The sequence below is a fragment of the Thunnus maccoyii genome, chromosome 14 (genome assembly GCF_910596095.1).
Source record: "Thunnus maccoyii chromosome 14, fThuMac1.1, whole genome shotgun sequence".
NCBI lineage: Eukaryota > Metazoa > Chordata > Actinopteri > Scombriformes > Scombridae > Thunnus > Thunnus maccoyii.
In genome coordinates this window covers 12,547,846-12,570,960 of record NC_056546.1, presented here as the reverse complement: position 1 = coordinate 12,570,960, position 23,115 = coordinate 12,547,846, and the positions used below count along the sequence as shown (strand labels likewise).

The window sequence follows — 23,115 nt, the reverse complement described above, 5'->3', positions numbered from 1 at the left end:
CTGATAAAATAATCTCAAGAGAGAACAGCAAAGCCATTAAATAAGAGTGCAAAAGTGATATTTTTTTCTTGAAAAAAAGGCCCATGACACCATGAGAAAACATATTCTTATATGTTTTTATTTTATTACATGCATTGCCTTTTTAAGGGGGAGTTCCTCATGACAATAAACTCGAGATCAGGGTTTCATTTTCATAAGCTCTTTCTTGAGTTATAATTTTTGTGTTTCATCCTAACATTGGGCCTATGTTGCTATTAATTAATTATGATTTATTTCTCCAATCAGTCGCTCCTTTCTGATTTTGGATGATAAAAAAGCATCTCATTGGATGGCAGGGCAGGGCTGTGGTGTCAGGTGATGCAGCAGCAGCCACTACTCTCTCTCTCTCTCTGTGGAGAAATCGCTGGTCTCTCAACCCGGATGCTGTGCCATGACTATTGATCATTTTGCCCAGTGCGCAGCGCTGTAGGCAGAACAGGGGGGCGGATATATTTCAGTACCCTTGAAGCGGACAGCTCTCCCCGGATCCACACGCTGGTCACCGCCGGGCTCCAGCATCCGAGCCTGGAGGGGCAGAGGGGAACCACAATTCATATCTCAAGATAGAGGGAGGGTGCAGCCGCGACATTAAAGGCAAACACCTCCTTCTTTCCAGGATCGTGACCACTTGCACGCCGCTGAAGCCGTAGCGGAAGGGTGAGAAAGAGGGAGGAAGAAAGCAGAAAAAAAGAGGGGAGTAGCAGCATCACCACAGAGAGAGAGAAAGAGAGAGAGATGGCTGAGTGCGGGCGGAAGGCGCTGTCTCTCCTGGAAGCGGCCCGCTCCCGGTACGAGAGCCTGCAGATATCCGACGACGTGTTCGGCGAGTCCGGGGATGACAGCAGCGACAATCCCTTCTACAGCACCTCCGGAGACTCCGACTCCGACAACTGCATAGCCGAGATAGGCGAGGAGGAGCACCACCACCACCATCATCACCACCAACACCAACACCACCACCAACAAAAGCGGGGCGATAAGGAGAGCGGGCACAGCGGGGGAGCGGGAGGTGGCAGCGGCGGAACCGGAGCCGGTCCCCCGGGTTCTCTGTCCCGTAGTCAAGCAGAGGAGGAGGGCTGGACGGAGAGTCTGCAGGATGTCACCGTGCCGCCGTACAAAGAGACATATGGTGAGACATGCTGCACGACGAGATGAATAAGGTCATTTTTTTGTGCAACGGGGAAGTGTTGCCCCTGGGTGTGAGGTGATTGGATGGAAACAGACAGGAAATAGTGCAGTTCACGTTCATGTTTTTTTTCAGGTCAGGCAGGCCATCACTGTGGCTCTCCCATCTGGTGCCAAAACAGAACACAAAAGGCTATTGCTCTGGTACAACTGGATGCTTGTTTCACCGTGCATGCATTTCCCAGTACGTGTCTGTGTGTGGGTGACAGTGAGACGCATGACACTGCATCGTTAATTGATGTATTAAGTTAATGGCAAACGCTTAGCCTTTGATACTTCACCCCTTGGTGCTGTTATACACATGCTGTCCTGTGTGTGTGTGTGTGTGTGTGTGTGTATGTGCTCATGTTTCAGGGCAATGCAGAGACATGCTGTTTAATTTAGAGAAACAGTAATGTGTGTGAGCCTCCTGGCTCACACACATTACTGTTACATTACATATAGTGAATGCATGCAGAATACATGCACACGTAGTCTTTTATCCTCCTGCAGTGAGTTAATTAACAGAAGTGGATTGGCATGAGACTTAAGGTCAAGGCACCCCGATTTTGGCTGCACACTTTATAATAGAATATGTGTGTGTGTGCGTGCAAAGCAGAGACGCACGCGCGTGTGTGTTTGTGTGTGCGTGCATGTGTGTGTGTGTGTGTGTGTGTTTGAATCGTGACAGTTAAACAGCACCCACACTGCTCTGTCTCTTTCTGTCTCTCTTTGTCCCGTTCTGTCTTTGTGATAAATGTACAAAGCCATCATCCCACAAATTGTTCTCTCATTGTTTAAACCCCTCTGCTAGCCAACTTGTACCAAGCTGTTGCTGTCTCCTAAGCAGTTTTTATCCATTTATCTACCACTAAGTACAGTATGCATCATGGAGCGGAAGGGGTGGGTGGGGGTGTGGGGGGGGGGGGGCAGCTCCTCTCTCCTTCTGTCAGGCTTCATTTGGATCTGTTCTCCTCTCTCGTCTCTTCAGCTGAAGCCAAGGCGATTTTTGGGAATGCCATCCTGTCCTATATCCCTGCATCCACTGTGACATGTTGTACTGTTGCACCCTTGGTGGTGAACCAGCATATGGCTGTAGCAGATATGGACCAAACCCCAGTCTGCTCACACACACAGGAACCTTCATATACGCATGAATAAAAGCACGAAAGTGCCAGAGATTCGCAGCAAATTAAGCAAACTGAATCGATTATATGCTGTTCTAATACCAATTGAAAAATGTACTAGAATTATAATGAAGATCACGAGATGGAAGTTTTTAATGATTGCATCTACTGTTGAAACTGTGTGGTGCCTAAATTGAAATCCGTGACAGCTGGGGCCTGTCTCACGATGCAGGATTACTGAGTAAACAGGACACCAAACAAAAACTGGAACAACTCTGTTTACTTCTGTTCATGCTCCAGATTTGAATGGTTTCCAGGTTTTTACTCAGCCCAGTTATCCAGCTAACTTCAGTAATCCTGCTTTGTGAGACAGGGCCCAAATATGGAGTGGCGCCGCTTTCACTTATTCAAAAGAACCTGAACCAATCTGAGCCAAGCTGGGGTGCCAAAAAAAAGGTTACAGGATGTTCTTTGCTCCCACATTCAACTCCGTCCTGCTCTGTTTGACTGTGTCGACTCTGCTGACCAAAACTAAGGAAGCAGCAGGTGTATCTGTCTGCTTTGTGTGTTCTGGCACACCGGCAGGCGTGTTTGTTAAAATACAGCTAGTGTCTGTTTGTACAAGCACAGCCAGTGTGGGTGTGGTCCCGCCATCCTGCATCAGGGTTGGGATGATTTAGAGCTGCATGGCTGGATGGATGCAGGACTGCCAGGGAACATAATCACACTTCAGACCTCAAGTAGCCAAGACTGTAGTCTGATTTTATCGGCCTGAACAGTATAAAGACTGACTGGATCCTGAGCCTTATAAATATGTTTCTCCTCCGATTTAATGGCAGGGGATGGGAGGCAGCTTAAGCTGGATGAGGTTTCCGCTAAGTCTGCCAGTGGCGGACACAGTGGAAATATGGTTAGTGATATTTTTTTATCAGTCAGCATGTGTCTGGATCTGTCAGTCTGTCCATCTGCCTGGTTTGTCTTTTTGTCACCTGCCTGTCTGTCTGTATCTCTGTCCATTTCGCTGTCCGTGTGTCTCACTGTCTGGCTGTGACAGTGCTGACACAGACATAGCGTTGATTTGACAGCTCCTCTCCTCAGAGACTGTGCACCCTCCTACATAAATCATCAGCCACCATCAAAGAGCATCGAGTCAACCTCATGCAAACTCTCAAAGATTCCAACTAGTTTGTGTTTTGGGTTTGTTTACAGTTACTTTACTCCCTCTTGGTTTTTGAACCTGGAGGTTTTGAAACCACTCCTGGTTTTTGGCTTGCATGAAAATGTGGCTTACTCAAGGTCAGGTTTATAGGTGATGTGTTATCTTCATGACAGTGTGAGATTGCTTCCTATGCAGGGCGAGGGGATTGGCAAAGGACCAAGCTGAGGATTATGATGCATATATCCACATCTCCGATTATATAACCACCTTATCGTGATGTTGAAAGGAATTACAGAGCTATTTATTCATTCACTTTGCTTAGTGCCTCTTATAGATTACTGGTACACCCCATATGTCAGTTTATCTGCATGTCTGACCCTATATTTCTCACTGTTTATGTCATCTCTTTCTCTGTCCCTCACCCAAATATGTTGCAGTGTATCATTGCAGACCTATATGGAAAAAACACACAGGTACACAGACTCATGCAAAGTGAATCTGAAGTGAACTGCTAATTACAGTAAATAACCCATCCTGTCTTCTTTTCCAGGTTTTTGGGACAAAGTTAGGAAATCAAAAAACATGAAAAATTTTGATCATCTGTACAACAGAATATTAAATCTTAAATCAGTCAAGTACTGTAAAGAAACAGGGACTGATAAAAAATATCCCAGTAAAAGGTAATGAAAAACAAACAAAATGAGTTGTTGTATGTTTTCCTTCTACAGATTATTCATATGCATTCTAAATATCTTTATATACTGACATCAGAAAATTATTCATATTCATATTGTGATAGTAATTTCAGCCATAGACAAAATAGTCTAGAAATCAGACTCTGAGTCTTTAATTTCCTTTCAAAACTGAGCTGAGAGCACGCAGGGTTTATCCACTCCAAATACACTGTAATCTCTCATTCTTACAGTAAATCCATGGCTATAAAAGCAGGCAGATGTTTGTCCCATGACAATAGAAATACAACAACAGCTGATAATCATGAGGGATTATACGTCTGTCTGTATGTGCAACATAGGTGGAGTTCGGTAATGAGTAATGTGGGGAATTAATATTTGAAAGCTTCCCTTGTAGACCAACATCAGATAATATTAGCAGTCTGCAGTAAAATTCTGTAAATGTTTGATGTAGTTCTATCAGAGTCATATAGGCTAGGCTGAAGATCAGCTGGCAGGAATGCATTAAAAAAAAAAAAATGAAGGAAGGGCATATTTGCTCAGCAGCAGATGAAACAGTTTCATTATCTGTAAAAATGATATGTCTCTCCTCAGGTTGTATTTTTGGCACACTCCTGAGGCGAGTCATTTTGCCTCAGCGGACCTTCCATCTGAATTTCTGATGTTTTTATTGAGGAGTGGCTCTCTCCGAGGAAGTCACGCTGGATTTTACATTCAGCTTTCAAGTCTAATGGAATGCAAATGAGTGGATTTTGAGCCGAGCCCCGGTTACTTCTGCTGTCTTGGCCACAAGCATCGGCTGTGTGGGCGTGCTTATGCTGTACTCGCTTTTTTTTTTTCCTTCCTGTCTTGTCCTCTCCTACATGTTGCTTTGACAGAGCACCATTTAAGTTCCCGTCTTGTACATGTTGTCTTTAAATCAACATCGGAAAACTGAAAAAAATTCCTTTATTATTTCAGTTGCAGCCGGCCGATCAGGAGTAGAGACAGGACAGATAAAGAGTGAAAACCTTGTTCAGAGATAATGAGATTGTGTTGTTCAATTGAGCCTGAAGTTGTTCCGCTCGACATTCAGATTCCCGCTCACGTTTTCCAACAACCACAGAGAAAATCTCTAATTTACGAGAGCAAACACATCAACCCAGTCACTGCATTGTGTTCTGACTGTGTGACATGAATGCTAAATACCTACAAACTTCTAAATGAGAGGTAAATGTCAGTAAACTACTGGAAGAAAGGAAGAAAAGTTTTTAAGTCCAGCCTTGTTGGTTGGGTCGATTAACAGGTTTTCAAACCCACAATCTCTCATCAGCTGATGCTTTACTGACAGTATGGCTTAAGAGGCCTTTCATTCATGGCTCACGTCTGACTCCACTCCATCAGAACAGGATTTTTGACTCATTGCCTGCCATAACGCTAAAGCAACGAGACACTGAACCTTCCGCAAGCATGGAAACGCCACGCTGTGACAAGGATCGCAGTATGGTTGCTGTCAAGTTGTGTAAACTTTCGAAGCGCCGCCCTGGGCTTGTGACATTCACACCAAAAGCTGCAGTGCCTGATTCACGAAGAAGCCCAGAGATTAAACGTGAAAGTAGTATGTTCTTAAACTTCTCATGTTCTCTCTGCTACTGGTTCCTCTCATCTTGAGCGATAACAGTGTCGTTTATTTAAGCAAAAAAAACAGTTTGCATGCTTCCCACACAGCCTTGACAGTGACAGCTCGACTAATTCAACTTTCATCCTGTCTTGCAGTGTCAAAAGAGACAACTTTTATTGAGCAGTCACTCAAAGTGAAGGCCTGGTGCCAAAGTTTTAAAAAACTTGGATTAAGTGACAGCTGCGTCTATGAGTTAGCCCATATGGGACTCACTAACTGTCAATCTGTCTGTTTTCCTCCATCATAACGTTTCACTCTTTTCTCCTTCCTGTCCTGATCCAGGCCCTGCTCAGAAGATGCCGGCCACCGCCACAGCTCTGGACTTCTTCCAGCTCTTCGTTCCAGACAACTGCATCCAAAACATGGTCACCCAGACTAACATGTACGCCAAGAAGTTCCAGGAGCGCTTCGGCTTGGACGAGGGCTGGCGCCCCGTCACTTCCCAGGAGATGAAGGCATTCCTGGGCTTCGTCACCTCCACCAGTGTGCACCGCTGTGAGTCGGTGCTCAGCATCTGGAGCTCGGGCTTCTTCAGCAACCGGAGCATCGCCTTGAAGATGAGCCAGGCACGCTTCGAGAAGATCCTCAAGTACTTCCATATCGTGGCTTTCCGGCCGTCGCAAGGAAGCAACCAGGGCCTGTACAAGATCCAGCCCTTCCTGGACTCGCTGCAGCAGTCGTTCAGCTGCACCTTCAGACCTTCACAGACGCAGGTGTGTGCAGGATTTCCCTAAAGCCTCTTATAATGCTTGCAGACAGCTATGAGTGCTCTCTTATTCATTTATTCATCACCATTCACTGGTTTGACAAAGCTGGCATAGCAGCTGCAGCAACAGTTTTAAACACCACAGCAAACTCTCAGCACAATTGACATCATTGCAATGCATGCATTGTATCAATTTAATATCTATAATTAGACATACAGTTAAGTTTTAACGTTCCAAGAAAAGTTGCAAGTATGAAACAACCTGATAAAAGTATAAAATACATCTATGTAATAACACAGTGTTGCAACTTGCAGAACTCAACTCATTTGCTTCAAGTTGTCAGGTCAAGTTGACATAAACTTAAGTCTTTAATGTACCAAGAAAAGTGACAAGTATGAAACAACTCAACAACAAAACAATTAAAAACCTTTACGGACAGAATATTGGATACAAGAGATACTGTCTGAGAAAGTGTGTCCAAACGTATGACTACTGTATATTTCTTTTATAGACATGCAATGTCAACACAGTAACTAAGAAATTCTCCAGTTACCTTGTAAAATAAAAATGTAAAGCTTTCTTTCTCTTGAAGTATAGGGCGAACCAACTAAGTGGCTCCCACGAGGAGGAGCTCCAGTCTGAAAACAGTCTACACAGCAAGTATCTGGGCAAAGCACTCATTTTTCAACAGACTTACCCTCCAGAAGACTTTCTTACTGCAGCTTGTTTTCAGTCGCTCTGTATGCATCAGATCTACATTAATGCAACTGGGGCAGTGGAGCGCCAGCCTTGCTTCTCTATTTTGGGTGGACTGGAGTTAATTCAGCCTTTTTCTGTAGATGAACAGCAGGACAGCAGATTTGAAAGTTGAAGACTATTGAAATCAAAATAGCGCCATCAGTGTTATGCTCCTATCCAACTTGATTACTGTATTATCTGAAAGTGATGGTTGAAAGAAAAAATAAAAAGACATTTGCTCTTCTTGAGCAAAGAGAGACAGCAGCAATCACTCAGCCAGCCTTATTTACTTCAACCTGATTAAAATCACATATAAAACGCGTCTAATTAATAGCAGAATGTTACAATTTGCAGAAGTCAAAGAAATCATGTCATTTGCTCCTGAATGTCAGTTCAACTTGTCTTCACTCCAGAATTATAAAAGAGCAGTGACACATGGAAATTGTTGCCATAAAAGTCACACAAAATAATGAGATTTCAGCTTAAAACTGTTTAATTTGCTTCCACTTCATTTACGCCGTCATGTTCAGAATCTGCAGCCACGATTGAGCTCTCAAAAATTAATGACGCATTTCTGGGAAGTAGTTGATTAAATTGCTTTTGGTCTTTCTACAGTACATGTGCCATAACTTCGTCTTTGTGCCATTGTGAAATATGATGTTAGTGCTGCGATGCATTTGGGGATACCGGCTCTTAACAGCAAGCCCAGACTTCTATCACATCCAAGTCCACGTGTAATTTTACAGTACACTAAAGCTCTCTATCTACTTAAATCTAAAAACAACTAAACTGAAACAACGAGGGCAAACTGTGTGTGTGTGTGTGTGTATGTGTGTCATTAGCAGTGACGGGGGTACGTGTGTATCTAGGCCAGTTTGTTTTATCTGTTAGATTTCTGTGCCAGGGGCAGAGAGTGGACCCAGATAGTGAGAGTGGCACAGACTGAGACTGTTGCTCCACAGACAGCGCAAAAGTAATCAACCCATTTAATAACGACTGACTCAGAAGGAAAGAAGGTAGAAAGGAAGGTGATGTACTAGTTTGAGTCGGGCCTGCAACTAACCAATTCATCTGTTGATTATTTTCTCCATCAGTTATTCATTTATTCTAATTTTGGTGCATAAAATGTCAGAAAATAGTGAAAAAAATGGCAATCACAAGACCAAAGTCCTAAAGTGACGTATTCACGCTGCTTGTTTTTTCTGGCCAGTAGCCTAAAACCCAACAATATTTAGTGTGAAGACAAAGAAAACTAGCAAATATTACCATTTCTGAGAAGCTGGAATGATAAATGACAAGTTCAGTTATCAAAATAGTCAACATTGATTTTTTTACCAACTAATAAATTAATTGAAAAATAATTCAATCTCTAATTTGAATGTTTAAGAGATGAACAAAGGGAGGAAACAGTAACGAAAATGTTCAAATACAGGATATATCTTGAGACTGACTGTCTGCGTGTGACCTGGATTCGTCTGAGAATCAGTCGACATGATGCTGTGTGTCTGTTTGAATATCAGCGCTAATGTGAGAATAATATCAGGGCTGAATAAAGCAGGTTATGCCAGCTTCTGCTGACGGTGATGTGTGACATTTTCTGTGTCAGTCTGGCAGTTTTGCAGTCGCTAAGATGATCTGTTGACACTGCTTTGTATTGATTTGCAAGTGTAAAATCTTTAAGAGCCCATGTCGCAGCCTTCACACAACATCCACTGCAAGACAGCCAGTGGATAGATGGATTTTTTTTTTCATTCACATACAAATGTAACTATGTATATCAGCTATTAAAATAGAGAAATATTGTCAGTTTTTCTGCACAACATACAAAGAAGCACACTGCAGTAGCAATCGCTCTGCTGATGTGTGGCAGTTACAGGATGAGATATTTCTTAAAAGGCCATTGTGGTTTTGGGTGATGTCATCCATCCAAAGGCTAGATAGCCTCATTAGTCTTCCGCTTGTATAATCCATAACTCTACATTTGACTGGGAAATGGCTTGTTGCTCTCGTTCCAGGAGCAGGAAAGAGCTGTTGGTCGGTGCTCACTTCAGCTTCAGTCAAATCATGATGGAGAGGGAGGAGAGGAAAGCACCAGAGGAAAGAAAATTTGAAATGCAAATATTTGTTGTGTGGTTGGAAGCATCTCCAGGGAAATATTTGGCCAGGTTTGAGGTGTATCATGCCAGTTTAATTGTCGAAGAAAGGGTTAGAAAATGTTTGTTATGTGTGTTTCTGTTAATCCTTCTTTTTTTGTATGTGTTTGGATTTGTTGATGTGTGTCAGTTTTTTGTATTATTTTTATTTTATTATCACTTTACTATTCCCTGTTGGGGAATTCATGCTCTGCATCTCATCTGATCAGTGAGCAGACATTGCACAGCACTCAGGAAATAATAAATATACAGGAGGAAAACTATTCTAAATATACTTCTTGCATTAATTCCATCAGTTCGACGGTAACACTTGCATGTCGACATGCAGCCCTTTTGATGATATCCTTACCACAACTGCAAGCAGCATCGATTTACATAGTAATGTTTACTTGTTTGGGGTGACATCTTCTCGAGTGCTTGTTTTTCGAGATGGAGAATCATAAAAACATGTTCCAAAACTTGGAACTGTGTCTCTGTATTATATATATTATAATACATATATGTTATATACGTATTATATTATATACACACACACAAACACACACACACACACATATATATATATATATATATTTTACCATTTTAAAATCTTAATCCATTTCCACCAGGCTCAGCATCCAGTAGAGTCTGCACTGTTCATGATAACCTCTTTGCCACAAATACCCACAGACTTTCTTTTCCCCCAAGGCCCACCTGGCTTTATTGCATCAGTCAAAATTCACACTCAGGTTGAAAAATTAAAGTAACATTTATTCTAATTTCATGCCATCTATGTTTTGTAGATATATGTTTAATTTGTCTATATTTTGTACGGGGTTTGGTCTTATTTTGAAACAGTCAAGCACAGAACATGAAAGAAAACTGTCCAGGCTCATAGTTTGTATGGAAAAATGGAGACAGAAAAAGAGAGAAAGAAGGAATACATCTTTAGAAGATAAAATATATATACTAACATGAAGGATATCTGCTGAATTAATGGAGGGAGAATGAAGCTGACGATGGAGAAGTCATTTTTCTGCAAGGTTTTGCAGACAGAACTGTATGATACAGAGTGTTTCTGCTTAGAGGTGTTTTTTCTCTCTCCATGGTATCACACACAAACACATACACAACTTGAGAGGATCTTCGATTGGCTGCCTTCTCTCTATAACCCTCAGCTGTAATGTTACATCATAACTAACCTTCAGGCCAGCTATTTTTCCAGCAACACATTTTGTACTTTTCTTATGACGCGGTTATATAAAAATCCACTCAGACAAACTCACGTGTACAGTAACTTTGCGTGTATGTTACAGGTTCTTCATGAACCCTTGATAGACGAGGACCCGGTCTTCATCACCACCTGTACGGAAAGAGAGCTGAGGAAGAGGAAGAAACGGAAGTTCAGTCTCTGGGTTCGACAGTGCACCTCCACAGGATTCATCTGTCAGGTAGCAGCAACACTCAGCTCGTAGGAGTTTGTTATATTAGTGAATGAATGAAAGATGGGAAACATCAATCAGCAGCAATCAGAGTCACAATTGTCAGGTCCTGTGAGTGTGAGAGAGAGTGAGTAGATGAAAGAGAGAAGAGAGTTTGCTTGTGAGGCTGTTTGAATTTGCTGCTTTCAAACTTTATAGCAGAAATCTAATATTTTGCATCAAAAATGTAAAAAAGTATTGACTGAAGTAAAAAAAAAATCTGTCATGAAAACATCAGAGACTTTGATCTCCGCCCAATTTGGAATCTTATTCTCAGGTTGTCAATGTTGCATCATTTTGCATTCAGCCAATTATGTGTCGACACAACAGAGAAGAACATTTTTTTATAAATTTATTGTGAATATTTGTGAGCTTTACATGCAGAAAAGTTTGACTTTATGAAATGATCAAACTGAAACACCTTCTGGGCAAAAATATTGGTTGTCAGAATCTCCTTTTGATGCTGTTTCAGAGCAGAGTAGCTTCTGACTCATCATTAGATCTGTGTTTGATCTGTGTTAGATCTGCTCACTAACAGCCTTGCCCTTACCACAACCTTCCACTCCTACACCGGTAACTTATATAACACTACTATTTGACTGTGGCCCAGCACTGCAGGACTGTCAGACCTGGATAACATTCTCCATCATAGAGGTCGTTACAGAGAAAAAAACAACTCCAAAACTGTAAGAGTCTTCAGTATTTATTTTGTATTCTTAAATTGGTGACAAGTGCATGAGGCAACCTCTTAACCTGCCAGTATTTGTGATACAGGATGGCAAAACTATAGGTGATACCACGAAATTTGCAGGTTGCAGGTTGTTAACATGTTTTTTTTTTGTTTCTTTTTTAAACTCGAACATAGATATTGTGCAGGTCTTCCATCCAGCCACCCACACACATGCAGGCACACACAAAAACATGTGCAGTGCTCTACCTAAAAGGACATAATGCACTTACCTCCAGTGGTATCTGGCCATGCAGGCTTTCTTGACAGCACTTTTATGTGTCCCGGTTTTGAAATATCTGTCTCTGAGATTTTTGCTTCCTCAGTGGAGGTGAATACCAGCATGTCTTTCAAAAACAGTGTCCCTGACACTGTTTTCATAGGGACTATTCCCTTGGTGCAAAATGGTTAAATCACAAAGTGAGAGCATATGTTTATTATGGCCCTTCAAGTATTACAATAACATGTCTAACCTCAACTCTTACCCTAACCTTAACCTAAACCTTATTCTAACCATAAACCCTAAAATAAAGTTTTAACCTTCAAACAGCCCTTTGAGGAAGTGAAGTCTGGCCTCATGTTCCAAAAATATCCACTTTTTCTGGGTCTTTTACTGAAATTGGTCCCCACAAAAACAAAGTTACAAGAGCACACAGACATACTGTATGTGTTGTAGCATGGCCTGGTTTTACTGACAGTTTATTAGCAAACTGTGCATGGGCTACTGTGGGCTGTAACCAATGCCAAAACAACAAAAACAGTTGCTGTTAGCTCTGAACTAGCCTCCTGCTTAGACTCCCGCAGCAAGGATACCTCCTGCCCCTGAACCGAACTAGCAGGAAAACTAAACCCATTTCCTCTATGGTCCTGTTACACTACCTGTATCTCACACAAGTCACTGTCACAGGTTGCTGAATGACTGACAGGCTTTACAGCATCTAAACTGACCACATGTTTACACACTCACTCTCATAACTGCATAACAGTAACTCTTACCATGCCACCCAGTCCGTAACAGTATATATAACTGGCATGACACTAGAAATAGACTAATGAAGAAGAATAAAGCATGTTAGCAGTTTCTTAGGTTTCTCACTGACCTGCTCAAGGACAAACTTTAACAGGCTTTTGGAGAAATTAGGTAGGATGAACTGCAATAAAATAATACAACACTGTAAAGAACGCTGTAAAGGTGCTTTACGCTGGACAGAGTCCATAAATAGACAGATCTTAGGCACAGGACTGCTGGAGGAGCGTTTCCTTCTTTAGTGTGGATGTAGTCCAGAATCATATTAGTGGAAATAGGAGTAACCATCAGAATTAGTTAGAAGAATTAGTAGTTATCAGTCGTTTATATCAAATAAGATAACAGACAAATGTAATGATTTATAAATGTATTAAATATTAAACTATTCATCATTTTGTTCCTTGGCAAAACAAGAAATATCACAGACTCAATCATTTAAAGCCATATTCCATTATCTCATCCATTGAACAAATAAGCATTAGCATTCATACTGACAGTGGCCATTTAGCAATCACTCAGTCTTTACCAGTCCGCTGTACGCTGGCGTGTGTCAGCACTGAGATCTTCTTTCTCTCAATGAGTTGTGTCAAGGGGGAGAAAAAAAAGATCTAGGAAATAAAACGAGTTAATGGAGTGAATCAATGAGATTCCATTAGCCAGGGCAACACACGAGGATACACACACACACACACACACACACACACAAACACAAACACACACACAGCAGCATGGACTGACCACTTAGTGTAATAGCCACAGGCCTGGCATAGATGTTGGTTAATCAAGCTAATGCCATTCAGCTCGTGAACAACAGCAGAAAGGTTAGTGCAAGAGGATACCAGACTTTAATAAAGTGTGTATGTTTGTGTGTATTTGATAATGGTTTTCTTTGCCAGCTGAGCTCTTCTTTATATTTGAGACTTGCATTTTTAAGTGCATGATGCACCAGTGTGTTGAACTAAGAAGAACAGGTCAGTCTGTCCTGATCCAGAGCAACATCTCAACAGCAACTGAACAGATGCCCAAACTTGTCCTTTAAAAATGTATTCAAATGTAAAGTGAAGATTACCATAAAATTTACACTCCTACCGACAGGATGATGGTTTTCCATCTTGGACACTTGTGAGTTTTCTTAATGCACCAACATCAGACCAAAATATCTTCTTTACACACCAGATATTTCATAATAGAACTGCAACAATTAGTGGATTCATCAATTAGAAGTCAGAATTGACAGAAGATTAATCAGCAGCTATTTTGATAACCGGTTAATCTTTTCAGTCATTTCTCAAGCACATATACAAAATAAATCTCTGGTTCCAGCTTCTTAAATGTGAGAATTTGCTGTTTGTCTTCAACATATATAATAGTGAATATCTTAAGATTCTGTACTGTTGGTTGGACAAAACAAGCAAATCAAAGGCATCACTGTAGGCTCTAAGAAATGGTAAATGGCACTTTTTCATAATTTTTTACCATTTTACAGACTAAATGAGACAACAATCAGCAGAGCATACAAGTTGATTTCAGCCAACGCACTGCTTTTCCTCTTGTGCCGCCTCTGGACAAACTCTTTGATGCATAATGAACACTGTATTCTCATTAACGTTAGACTCGTTACTGTAGGATTTTCTGAACTAGAGGTCAAGTAAAGGGCACATATGTTAAGCTTTCATATAAATTGAAGCAAAAATTGCCTGTTTTCCACTCATTTTATTTACATGTCTTGTTTCCCCCCCCCCCCCCCGACTCTGCAGATCTCAGTCCATCTGAAGGAGGGTCAGGGTACAGACGGTCTGGCCACCCTGAAGAACAAGCCTCAGCTCCACAGCCTCGTGGCCAAGCAGCTCTGCCAGAACATCTCCGGCAGGAACACCATCATCTTCACCGGGCCGTCCATCACCAGCCTCAGCCTCTTCACCGAGTTCAGCAAACAAGGTACACAAGCAAGCTGCAGCAGCAGATATTATATCTTTTGTTCTGTCTGAGTCATGCTGCCTAAAGAAAAAAAACACCTTTTCTTCCTCTGATTTGTGTTTCATCATATCTCTCCTGCCTCTCTGCACTCCTCCTTTGTCATGTCTTGTCCTCTCCCTCCTTCCTCACCTTCTGCTTTTGTGTACTGCTTGTAATCTCTCTCCTCATCTCACATGTCCCACCCATTTCTGCAATTTTTGTTTGTTTATTTATTTTTAATCATGGTGTGATGATAACATCCCCGGGCTAAACAGCACAGAGGATGACTGTAGTCTGTTGCACCTTCACAGCACTACAGTATGCAGCTAGAACGCTCCTTTTTTATTTTCTTCAGCTGTCCTTACAATGTGAAACATGACCGCATATAAATATGCTAAAGCACAAGCATGCCTCTGTCATACTTACTGTATATGCTGGTAGACTGTGTTTGTATTTGTCGGTTCATGTAGTAACTTCTTCTTTTCTCATCTAGAAACTTGGATTTTTTAAATTAAATATAATATCTTAAAGAAAGGTTCAGTTTTGCAAAAAAATAGCCGTTTTAAGCAGTGATTTTGCCTATTAGTAAAACAAACTAGTGCAGCATCTTTTCCTGATATACATCAATGTGTTTCAAGGATGCTGTAGAATAAAGTGTAACTGAGTTTACATCAAAGCACAAAGTTGCCTCATTCTGTCATGTTAAAAGGAGAACTCGTTCTGAAAAGAAGAAGAATTATCACACTCTATTTTTTCTTGTAAAGAAAAAACACATCTGAAGACCGAATCTCAGACTATGTGACTTGTTAAGATGGATGTTTTTTTGCTTACCAACCAACATCGACCATAACAGCCCCGGGATGAGCAACAATAGACCGTTTATTGTCACAATAAATCATGGGAGATCCTGTAGGGAGTGTTTAGCCAGGTCACAGCTCAAAGAAATCAATGAGTTTTAAGTGGACATTTGCTCAGAAACACCATTTAACACTTGGCGACTTGAAATAAATAACTTACAAATATCACATTTTCTGCATATCTGACATTTTGGAGGAAATGGTGATATTCTATGCTGATCAGCAGCTCTGATTTTCATGCTTATTATGCCAAAGCAATCTTTTGGTTATGAAAGCATAATCCGATTGTGGAAGGGTGAGTCACATTTGAATTCTCTTCAATGACCTGTTTCCTTCTTTCATAATAACAGCGGATGTGGGACAATGTCATCATATCAAATAAGCTTAAAAAACAAGTGAATTTGTGAAGGCAGAGAATAAATAGTCGGCCTAACAGATTGTGCTCCTTTGACGATATCATCAGCACAGCGTGGAAAAAAGTTTTTATCACAAGTGCTCTTTCACTCAACAATAACAGTGGAGCAATTTTAAACTCAATCGGGCAGAGCTACAGTACAGCAAGAAAAGAAAAACAAGTCTGGAGATATAATCAATATTTTGTCATCCTAATTGGGTGAAGCTGCCATGAGGCATTCAGCCAAAAAAAAAAAAGCTCAGCTCTGTGCTTGTGAAGGCATTATCCGACATTTTTCTTTCAAATTTATCATGCTGGATTAATTAGCTGAGTTAATTACCCTGCACACACACACACACACACACACACACACACACACACACACACACACACGCTCTACACAAAGAGAAATCCTTCTCCAAATTGAGAACGGTAACAAATCAGCAACAGTCAGCAAGCCAGAAGTTTAACTTCTGCTCATCCATGTAAGAAATAAAGAAAGAAATGGGTGAAAAGATATGAATAAGAAGAAAAGATATAAACAGTCTACAATAGTTTGTTCTGTAAGTTTTGGTTCAAAGCCGAAGCAGAAAACACGAAAAGCACAATTAATGCACCAGAGTTACATGTGGGTAGAGAATAGAGAGAGAACATGTCTTTGTATTTGTCCCTCTGCAGATATCTTCTGCTGTGGTCTGCTGAGCACCAGGAAGAGCGACTGCACAGGCTTACCCCAGAACATGCTGGTCTGTGGCTCCACACCAGCACAGCGCGGCCAATCACGAGTGATGATGAAAGGCAGCATGTCACTGATCAGCTGGTACAACAAGGGACACTTCAGGTTCCTCACCAACGCTTACCCCCCAACAAAACAAGGTAAACGCTGCTCTGATGCACTTATGTAATACCCACATTTTGGCTGAGACTAGAATTGCATAATTGTAGGAAATTTGTCATAATATTAGAAAAGACTTTGGACTTAATTTCAAATCTCAGAAATCAGACATTTTTAATGAAAAGAAGATTAACCACAGTCTGGATACAAGTTACCATCAGGTGAAATTGGCACATCGTTAAGCATTCATGTCAGGGAAAATCACTGAGAGCTGCTAATCCATGATAATCCATTTCCTCTTACAGCATAATCCACTCTCAATGTAACAGTTCTGTTTTGGTTTTAAAGGTTCAATGTGTAAGAATTGGCCACCTGATCCAAACAAAAAGGGGGCAGCACATCCTCCACCACCCTTTCCCCCAAAGAATGACCCCACCACCATTATCACTCACTGAATATAGTGTAAAGCTTACTGTTTTCAGTTAATCTGTTCATTGTCATCAACATTTCAAAATCCTATGGAGACATTAGAGCCAGTGGTAAATTACAAAAGAGCTGCACAGTTTAGAAAGCAGTTGCACCACAGAGATAAATTACAACATAACACTAAGTAACAACTAAATAGATACACACATGCCCCAAGGGTAGGTGTAAATCATAAAATACAACAGAACTCATTAATGGTAAAACAGCAGTTTTTCTGCCACACAGCATGTTTTTTTCATTAATTGCTGCCATTTTACAACACAATCATCTAGTAGAGACCTATTTTATTGATATGATAATTCAATATCGATCCAGCTTACTACGATGTGCTACGATGCCAAATGGCCAGTTTTCACATAGCTGGTGCATGTCAGTGCAGTTCGTTGGTTCAGCTGATTCCACCAGGTGGAGCAAGGTTACATATATATGAGAGGAGTTTACCCAGCATGGCCTTGTATGCAAAAATATACAAATGAAGTTGTCTACATATATTTGGTTACGGCTAGTCTACCAATTCAGCCATGTAGTAAAGTGGGTTTGTCGTGTGAGTCTGCAAGACTGCAGATAGACCCTTCTCGAAATATTGGCTGTTGGCCCAAGAGGCTAAATCATTATCAGCTGATAGCTGATGGGTTCCGAGATTGATTGGATGGTAATTGTTAAGATCTGAAGGATCTCAGAAGGGAAGGACATAGGCTGCCTTCCATAATTTTGGGGTCAAATTTGTCTGTAGACTGCAATTTATGTAGTCTACAGATTGCATAGGCTTAGCAATAATTTCAGCTGCAGCCTTGAATAGGAAGGCTCTAGGTTTTCTAGTCCTAAGGACTCTCTTGGATCAATAGCTGTAAGAGCAATACAGATGTCCTCTTTTGAAATGGGTCTAGAAACAAAAGAGGCTTCTCATGAACCAGTTCAAGGTGTCACAGTGCTGAAGTTAGAGCAATGAGAGCCTGATTTAGACTCATTGAAAATACAGCCAGTTGATACAAAATGTTTCTCAAAGAGCCCAACTATATAATTTTTGTCATTAATTTCAACTTATATGCAAAACATATCTTCAGGGAGACCTTAAGAAGAGTTGAAACAGGACAGTTCTTTAATTTGCTTCCAAAATTTAGATAACCTGACACACCAGATGGTTTGTTACACAGTCCCATCTGAGAAGTCGTCCTTGTAAACTGTCTGGAAAAGGGCAGACAGGTGATTGGATGAACCATCTGTCTGTCACCATCTATCAGCGTCTTACCTTGCGAGGCAGCTGGATTCACCAGATCACACAAGAATCCTCATATGATGCTGATTGGTCCAAACCACCAGTTGTTCGGACACAAGCACATAACTTGAAGCCTGACAAGATGGATCCTCGTGTGATGTCATAATCTCGCAAATCCAGCTGCCTCATAAATTATTGAGATTTTCTGACAGTTTTTAGATAATAATCTGATTTAGATTTTCCGGTCATGCTTGTGCATTTCTTAAAGTTCTAAAAGCAGACCAGTCAATAGCAGAATTTGTGGCTCAAGCTTTGACCATTGAAACATTTCTTCCTCTGATCATAAGAGCCAACCTTTCAGCGAGCCATAGACCTGCCACGAATCCTAAATTTCTTTAGATAAGCATGCTTATTACACATTGCTGTAAAGGTATTATGAAAATATTCCCAAGTTTTTTCAACATTGGGTATCAGACAATGAAGAAAAGTCTGTAAATCAAAACATTTAAAACATCTTTGGGTAGTTTTGAGTCTCTTATACAAGTAATAGCACAGTGATCACTGACATCATCGCAAAATACAGCAGATGATGTTTACTTATGTGGCATATTTGTAGGCACAATGTCCAACAGCGTCGATTAGCTATGATCTCTCAGGTTGATTCTAGTTGGAGGGTCAATAAGTTGTGTGAGATTTAGAGAATCAAATAGGTCTTTAATAATATCAGAGGAGGGAGAGAGCCAGTGCAAGTTAAGGTCACCCAGGATAATTAATTCAGAGTCATTAAGGTTGAGTAGTACATCAGAGAGAGAGGAAATAGCTTCTTTTGTGGCGGATGGTGGTCTGTAATAACAGTGAGGTCCTTGGATAAGTTCACCCTCATCACCAGTAGTTCAAATTGTTTGGCTTTACTTCAAGACAATATCACCAAGCTCCAAAATTTAGATTTAACATATATACAGTAACAACTCCGCCTTGCTTGCCTGAACGATTTGTTCTGGAAATATTGTATCCATCAATGGTGATCAAATCATTGAGACTTGGCTGTATGTTCCCAGATAACAGCAACAGCAATAAAACAATAGACTTGGAATTCCCTGGGAGCTTTTCATCACAAACACTGCCAGAAAAGTGTGAGGAGACTCCATATCGCACAGTGAAACAGCCATTTAAGGTTTTCAGAGTTTGCAGGTATAACAAGGGGCTCACTCATGTTTGAGAGTGTAGATGGTGATAACTGCATGCATCCTTGGTTAGAGAGTGAGATGTTAGAAATTCACTCACCCAGTTATGTCCATGATTGTACATTGTATTCCACAATTCCTCAATGGTAATGTAAAAAAGGTCTATGCATGGTGATAAATGCTAATCTGATAATCTTATACACACATAAACAATATGGTATAATAGCAGCTATTGGGCCTTGGTGATGTTTTCATTTCATTTTTATCTCTTATATCAACGATTGCATGATTAGAAAGATGGCCGTGTGCAGCCATGACTACATCTCACAAGTTTATATTTAACCATAAGACTCAAGTCTAAAAACATCCATTCAAGAATCGATTCAGCCTGATTACACACAGATTAATCAGCAAGCGTGTTTACATCATAGCACAAGTGCTCGGGGTATTTCTCATACAAAATTTGTTCAGGAACTGATTTTGGCAGATAGTTATGGAGAAATTTAAAGTGCCATGTTTTTCCAGATTAGAAATCTGAAGCAAAGACCAGTAATAGTCCAGAAAGTAGAGCATAAAACTAGTCAGGAAATGTTATTAGTTACACATCAGTGCAACTAATAACATTAATAATGGCATTATTCTATTTATGTGTATCATTTCCAGGGTCCTGGTATCATGCATAATGGCACACTGTCATGGCTTACTGGGATTTAAATGGAACAGCACCATTGTTGATGTTATTAGTTACACCTGTGCGTTTCCTTGCTGTGACAAGTCAGAATGTGTGTCATGAAAAAGGCCCTTTAAACATAGCAGCCCTCCAGGGACGAAACAACAAAGAGACCAGCTAAAAACACAAGTAGTAACGAGGCACACCCGTACACCTCTTTTCCTCTCCCATGTCTGGTTGTTGGCCAGGTGACCACTGAGAACAGAGAAAACGAATCCCTTCAGTGGGAACTTGTTTGTATTCTGTGTAACTCACCTTCAGTTTGTGTGTTTGCGGCAGGTATGATCATTAAGAGAAAAAGTGGGGAGATTCCATGTCCTCTGGCTGTTGAGGCGTTTGCGGCTCACCTCAGCTACATCTGCAAATATGACGACAAGTACAGCAAGTATGTACATTATTTTACAAAAATACACTTGATTCAAGACAGTACAATTAACTTGTAATGTTTAATTTGCTTTCTTGCGTTGGGTTCATGGTGACTAGAATCTTGAATCAGTCCCATCTTAGGGAGACATTATAACATGGCATATTCTGCTTTTCAAGATTTGAAATACGAAATATGACATTTTTTCTTTTACTGATGAAAAGTTGAATTCATAAGCAACAAAAGGCAGCCTTGCTCATTTCAATTAAGTCACTATGGTAACTAATGTTAGCTAATATTAGCAAACTTCGGATTTGACATTAGCTAACGTTGAGATGTTATGACACACAAGTAAAGTTATGTTTGACTGAATCTTTGTTTTGGTTCCTTTGGTGTGAACCTAGTCGTGGATATTTAGTCAAAGTTATTGAAGACTGAAAAAGACAGAAGAGAATCCACAACACTAATGTTAGAAACTTTTACATTGTAACGTTAGCTAATATTAGCAAACTTTAGACTGAATGTGAGCAAACGTTAGATAAACGTGGCTGTTTAACTGACATTACTTTGTCAGTTTGCTGACTTAATGACTTTTTTCTACTTGAGCTACTGTTACAGTACATTTAATTACTACTACGTTTAAATGTATTTTAACACACATCACTATAACACCTCCAGATAAAAAGAATGATAATATAGTAAAACACAATTGTAATAATATGCCTTCATTGGAGAGAAATACTGTACATTTACAACACTTAAAATATTTGTATTAAATATCTGAATACTGCTTATAAATACTAAATAGGGGGACCTAAAGTCACACACGCTGTACCTGAGCAGATTTATTGTTGTGCTTGTGCTCCCAATTTTATTCACTCTTAGTCAGGTCACCTGAAACATCTGACTCAAGGGGATCTTGGGAAATGAAGAGAAATTGTGTATCATTAACCTGTTTGTAACATTTGTGGCTCAGCAAACTTTTTATTTTATTTAAATTTTTTTATTGACTCATAATACCTGAAATAGAAAACCTGGAGTAAAAGTTTATTTTTCTCCCCCAGGTACTTTATCTTCCATAAGCCCAATAAGACCTGGCAGCAGGTGTTCTGGTTGAGCATCAGCATCGCCATCAACAACGCATACATCCTCTACAAAATGTCTGACGCCTACACGGTCAAACGCTACAGCAGAGCGCAGTTTGGAGAGAGACTGGTTAGAGAGCTGCTGGATCTAGACGACTGCTCCCCCACACAGTGAGGAGGAGGAGGAGGAGGGGGAGGAGGAGGAGGAGGAGGACAGCAGGAGTACACAACACATGCACACAAACATACACACACACATTTAAACACACACAAACACAACCCTCACACACACATTCATCACACATCACTCTTCATTACGGTTGTACAGACTCTGCGGTCTGTGTCTATGTGATAATACTGAAGCAGTGCCAAGCCTATGTCTCTCTTCCTCTAGTTGTTTTTTGTGGTACTGTAAATATTCATTAACACAACTGCACTACAAAATAGAGAATTATGAGCCATGGGGACAGTTCACATGACTCAACTGCAACTTTTAACACAGATTTACTAAGGATTTGTCAGCAGGAGCTATTTCAAAAGCAGAGATGAAGGCAGCAACAATGAAACAATGAATATTTCACTCCTAAATGATGTCAGCTTCAAGTTTTAACTCTTATCAAAGAGTTAAATAATTGATATGAGCGTGAATCTCATATGTGAGTGTTCAACTATGTGCTCGTCAGACAGAAAGGCTACATGTAGCTCAATATTTACACTCTGCAAAAACACCTGTGACCCTGTAACAAAAGCTTAGTAAACCAGGACTATGGTGTGTTCACACGCTGCATGCATAAAGAATCTGGATCGTGATGTTCTCTTGTGAAGATGATTTCTGCTCCAGGTGGGTTTTGAAACTTTTTGTTTGTGTGTGTGTATTTAGCAAGTGGAACTGCTTTTCTGCGCAACTTTGAGGATGTAAATGTAAGGCTACTGTGACCCAGATGTGTTGTTGTGTTGCTACATACTGTTCTCGCTAGAGGAAGACTGTCAGGTGACTTAAAGCCACACGCAGCAGCGTGACACCAACTCAAAACTATCAAAAAAAGGCCAAAAAAGGACTTGGTTACAGATTTCTTAACAGAAACAATAAATGCCATTAAATGTGCAGCCAATTTTGCACCAATAACACTTTTATAAGCAGATAAACTCATACTATTCGTCTGTTTCATTACTTATGCAGTTAATTATACTTTGGCTTTGCAGGGAAGACGTTCAAAAACTCGTTGATTGAATGTTCAGTAAGCCAGCGTTGCTAGGCAGCGAGTACAATCTTGGCCAGTGGACAGAGGTTTTGATAATATTGCTTGGCAAGATTTGGGTCCAGGAAGTAGAAACTGAATCACTGGTGGATTATT

At 40.6% G+C, this 23,115-nt stretch overlaps 1 protein-coding gene across 1 annotated transcript; it reads left to right on the top strand.

Moving 5' to 3' along the window:
* Positions 1-134: 134 nt before the first annotated feature.
* pgbd5 (piggyBac transposable element derived 5) lies at positions 135-21,954 on the top strand. The gene is made up of 7 exons (XM_042432605.1): positions 135-1,168; positions 6,124-6,554; positions 10,735-10,869; positions 14,411-14,591; positions 16,539-16,736; positions 20,591-20,696; positions 21,740-21,954. The coding sequence occupies exons 1-7, from the start codon at positions 775-777 to the stop codon at positions 21,933-21,935; spliced, it is 1,641 nt and encodes a 546-aa protein (XP_042288539.1). The 5' UTR covers positions 135-774; the 3' UTR covers positions 21,936-21,954.
* Positions 21,955-23,115: the final 1,161 nt, after the last annotated feature.

What these genes read in the sequence shown, in the direction of transcription:
- pgbd5 (XM_042432605.1), top strand. Translation starts at nt 775, where the DNA reads ATGGCTGAGTGCGGGCGGAAGGCGCTGTCTCTCCTGGAAGCGGCCCGC. An exon ending in TCAGACCTTCACAGACGCAG is followed by an intron (nt 6,555 to 10,734) that starts GTGTGTGCAGGA and finishes TGTATGTTACAG; the next exon opens with GTTCTTCATGAACCCTTGAT. An exon ending in TATGACGACAAGTACAGCAA is followed by an intron (nt 20,697 to 21,739) that starts GTATGTACATTA and finishes TTTCTCCCCCAG; the next exon opens with GTACTTTATCTTCCATAAGC.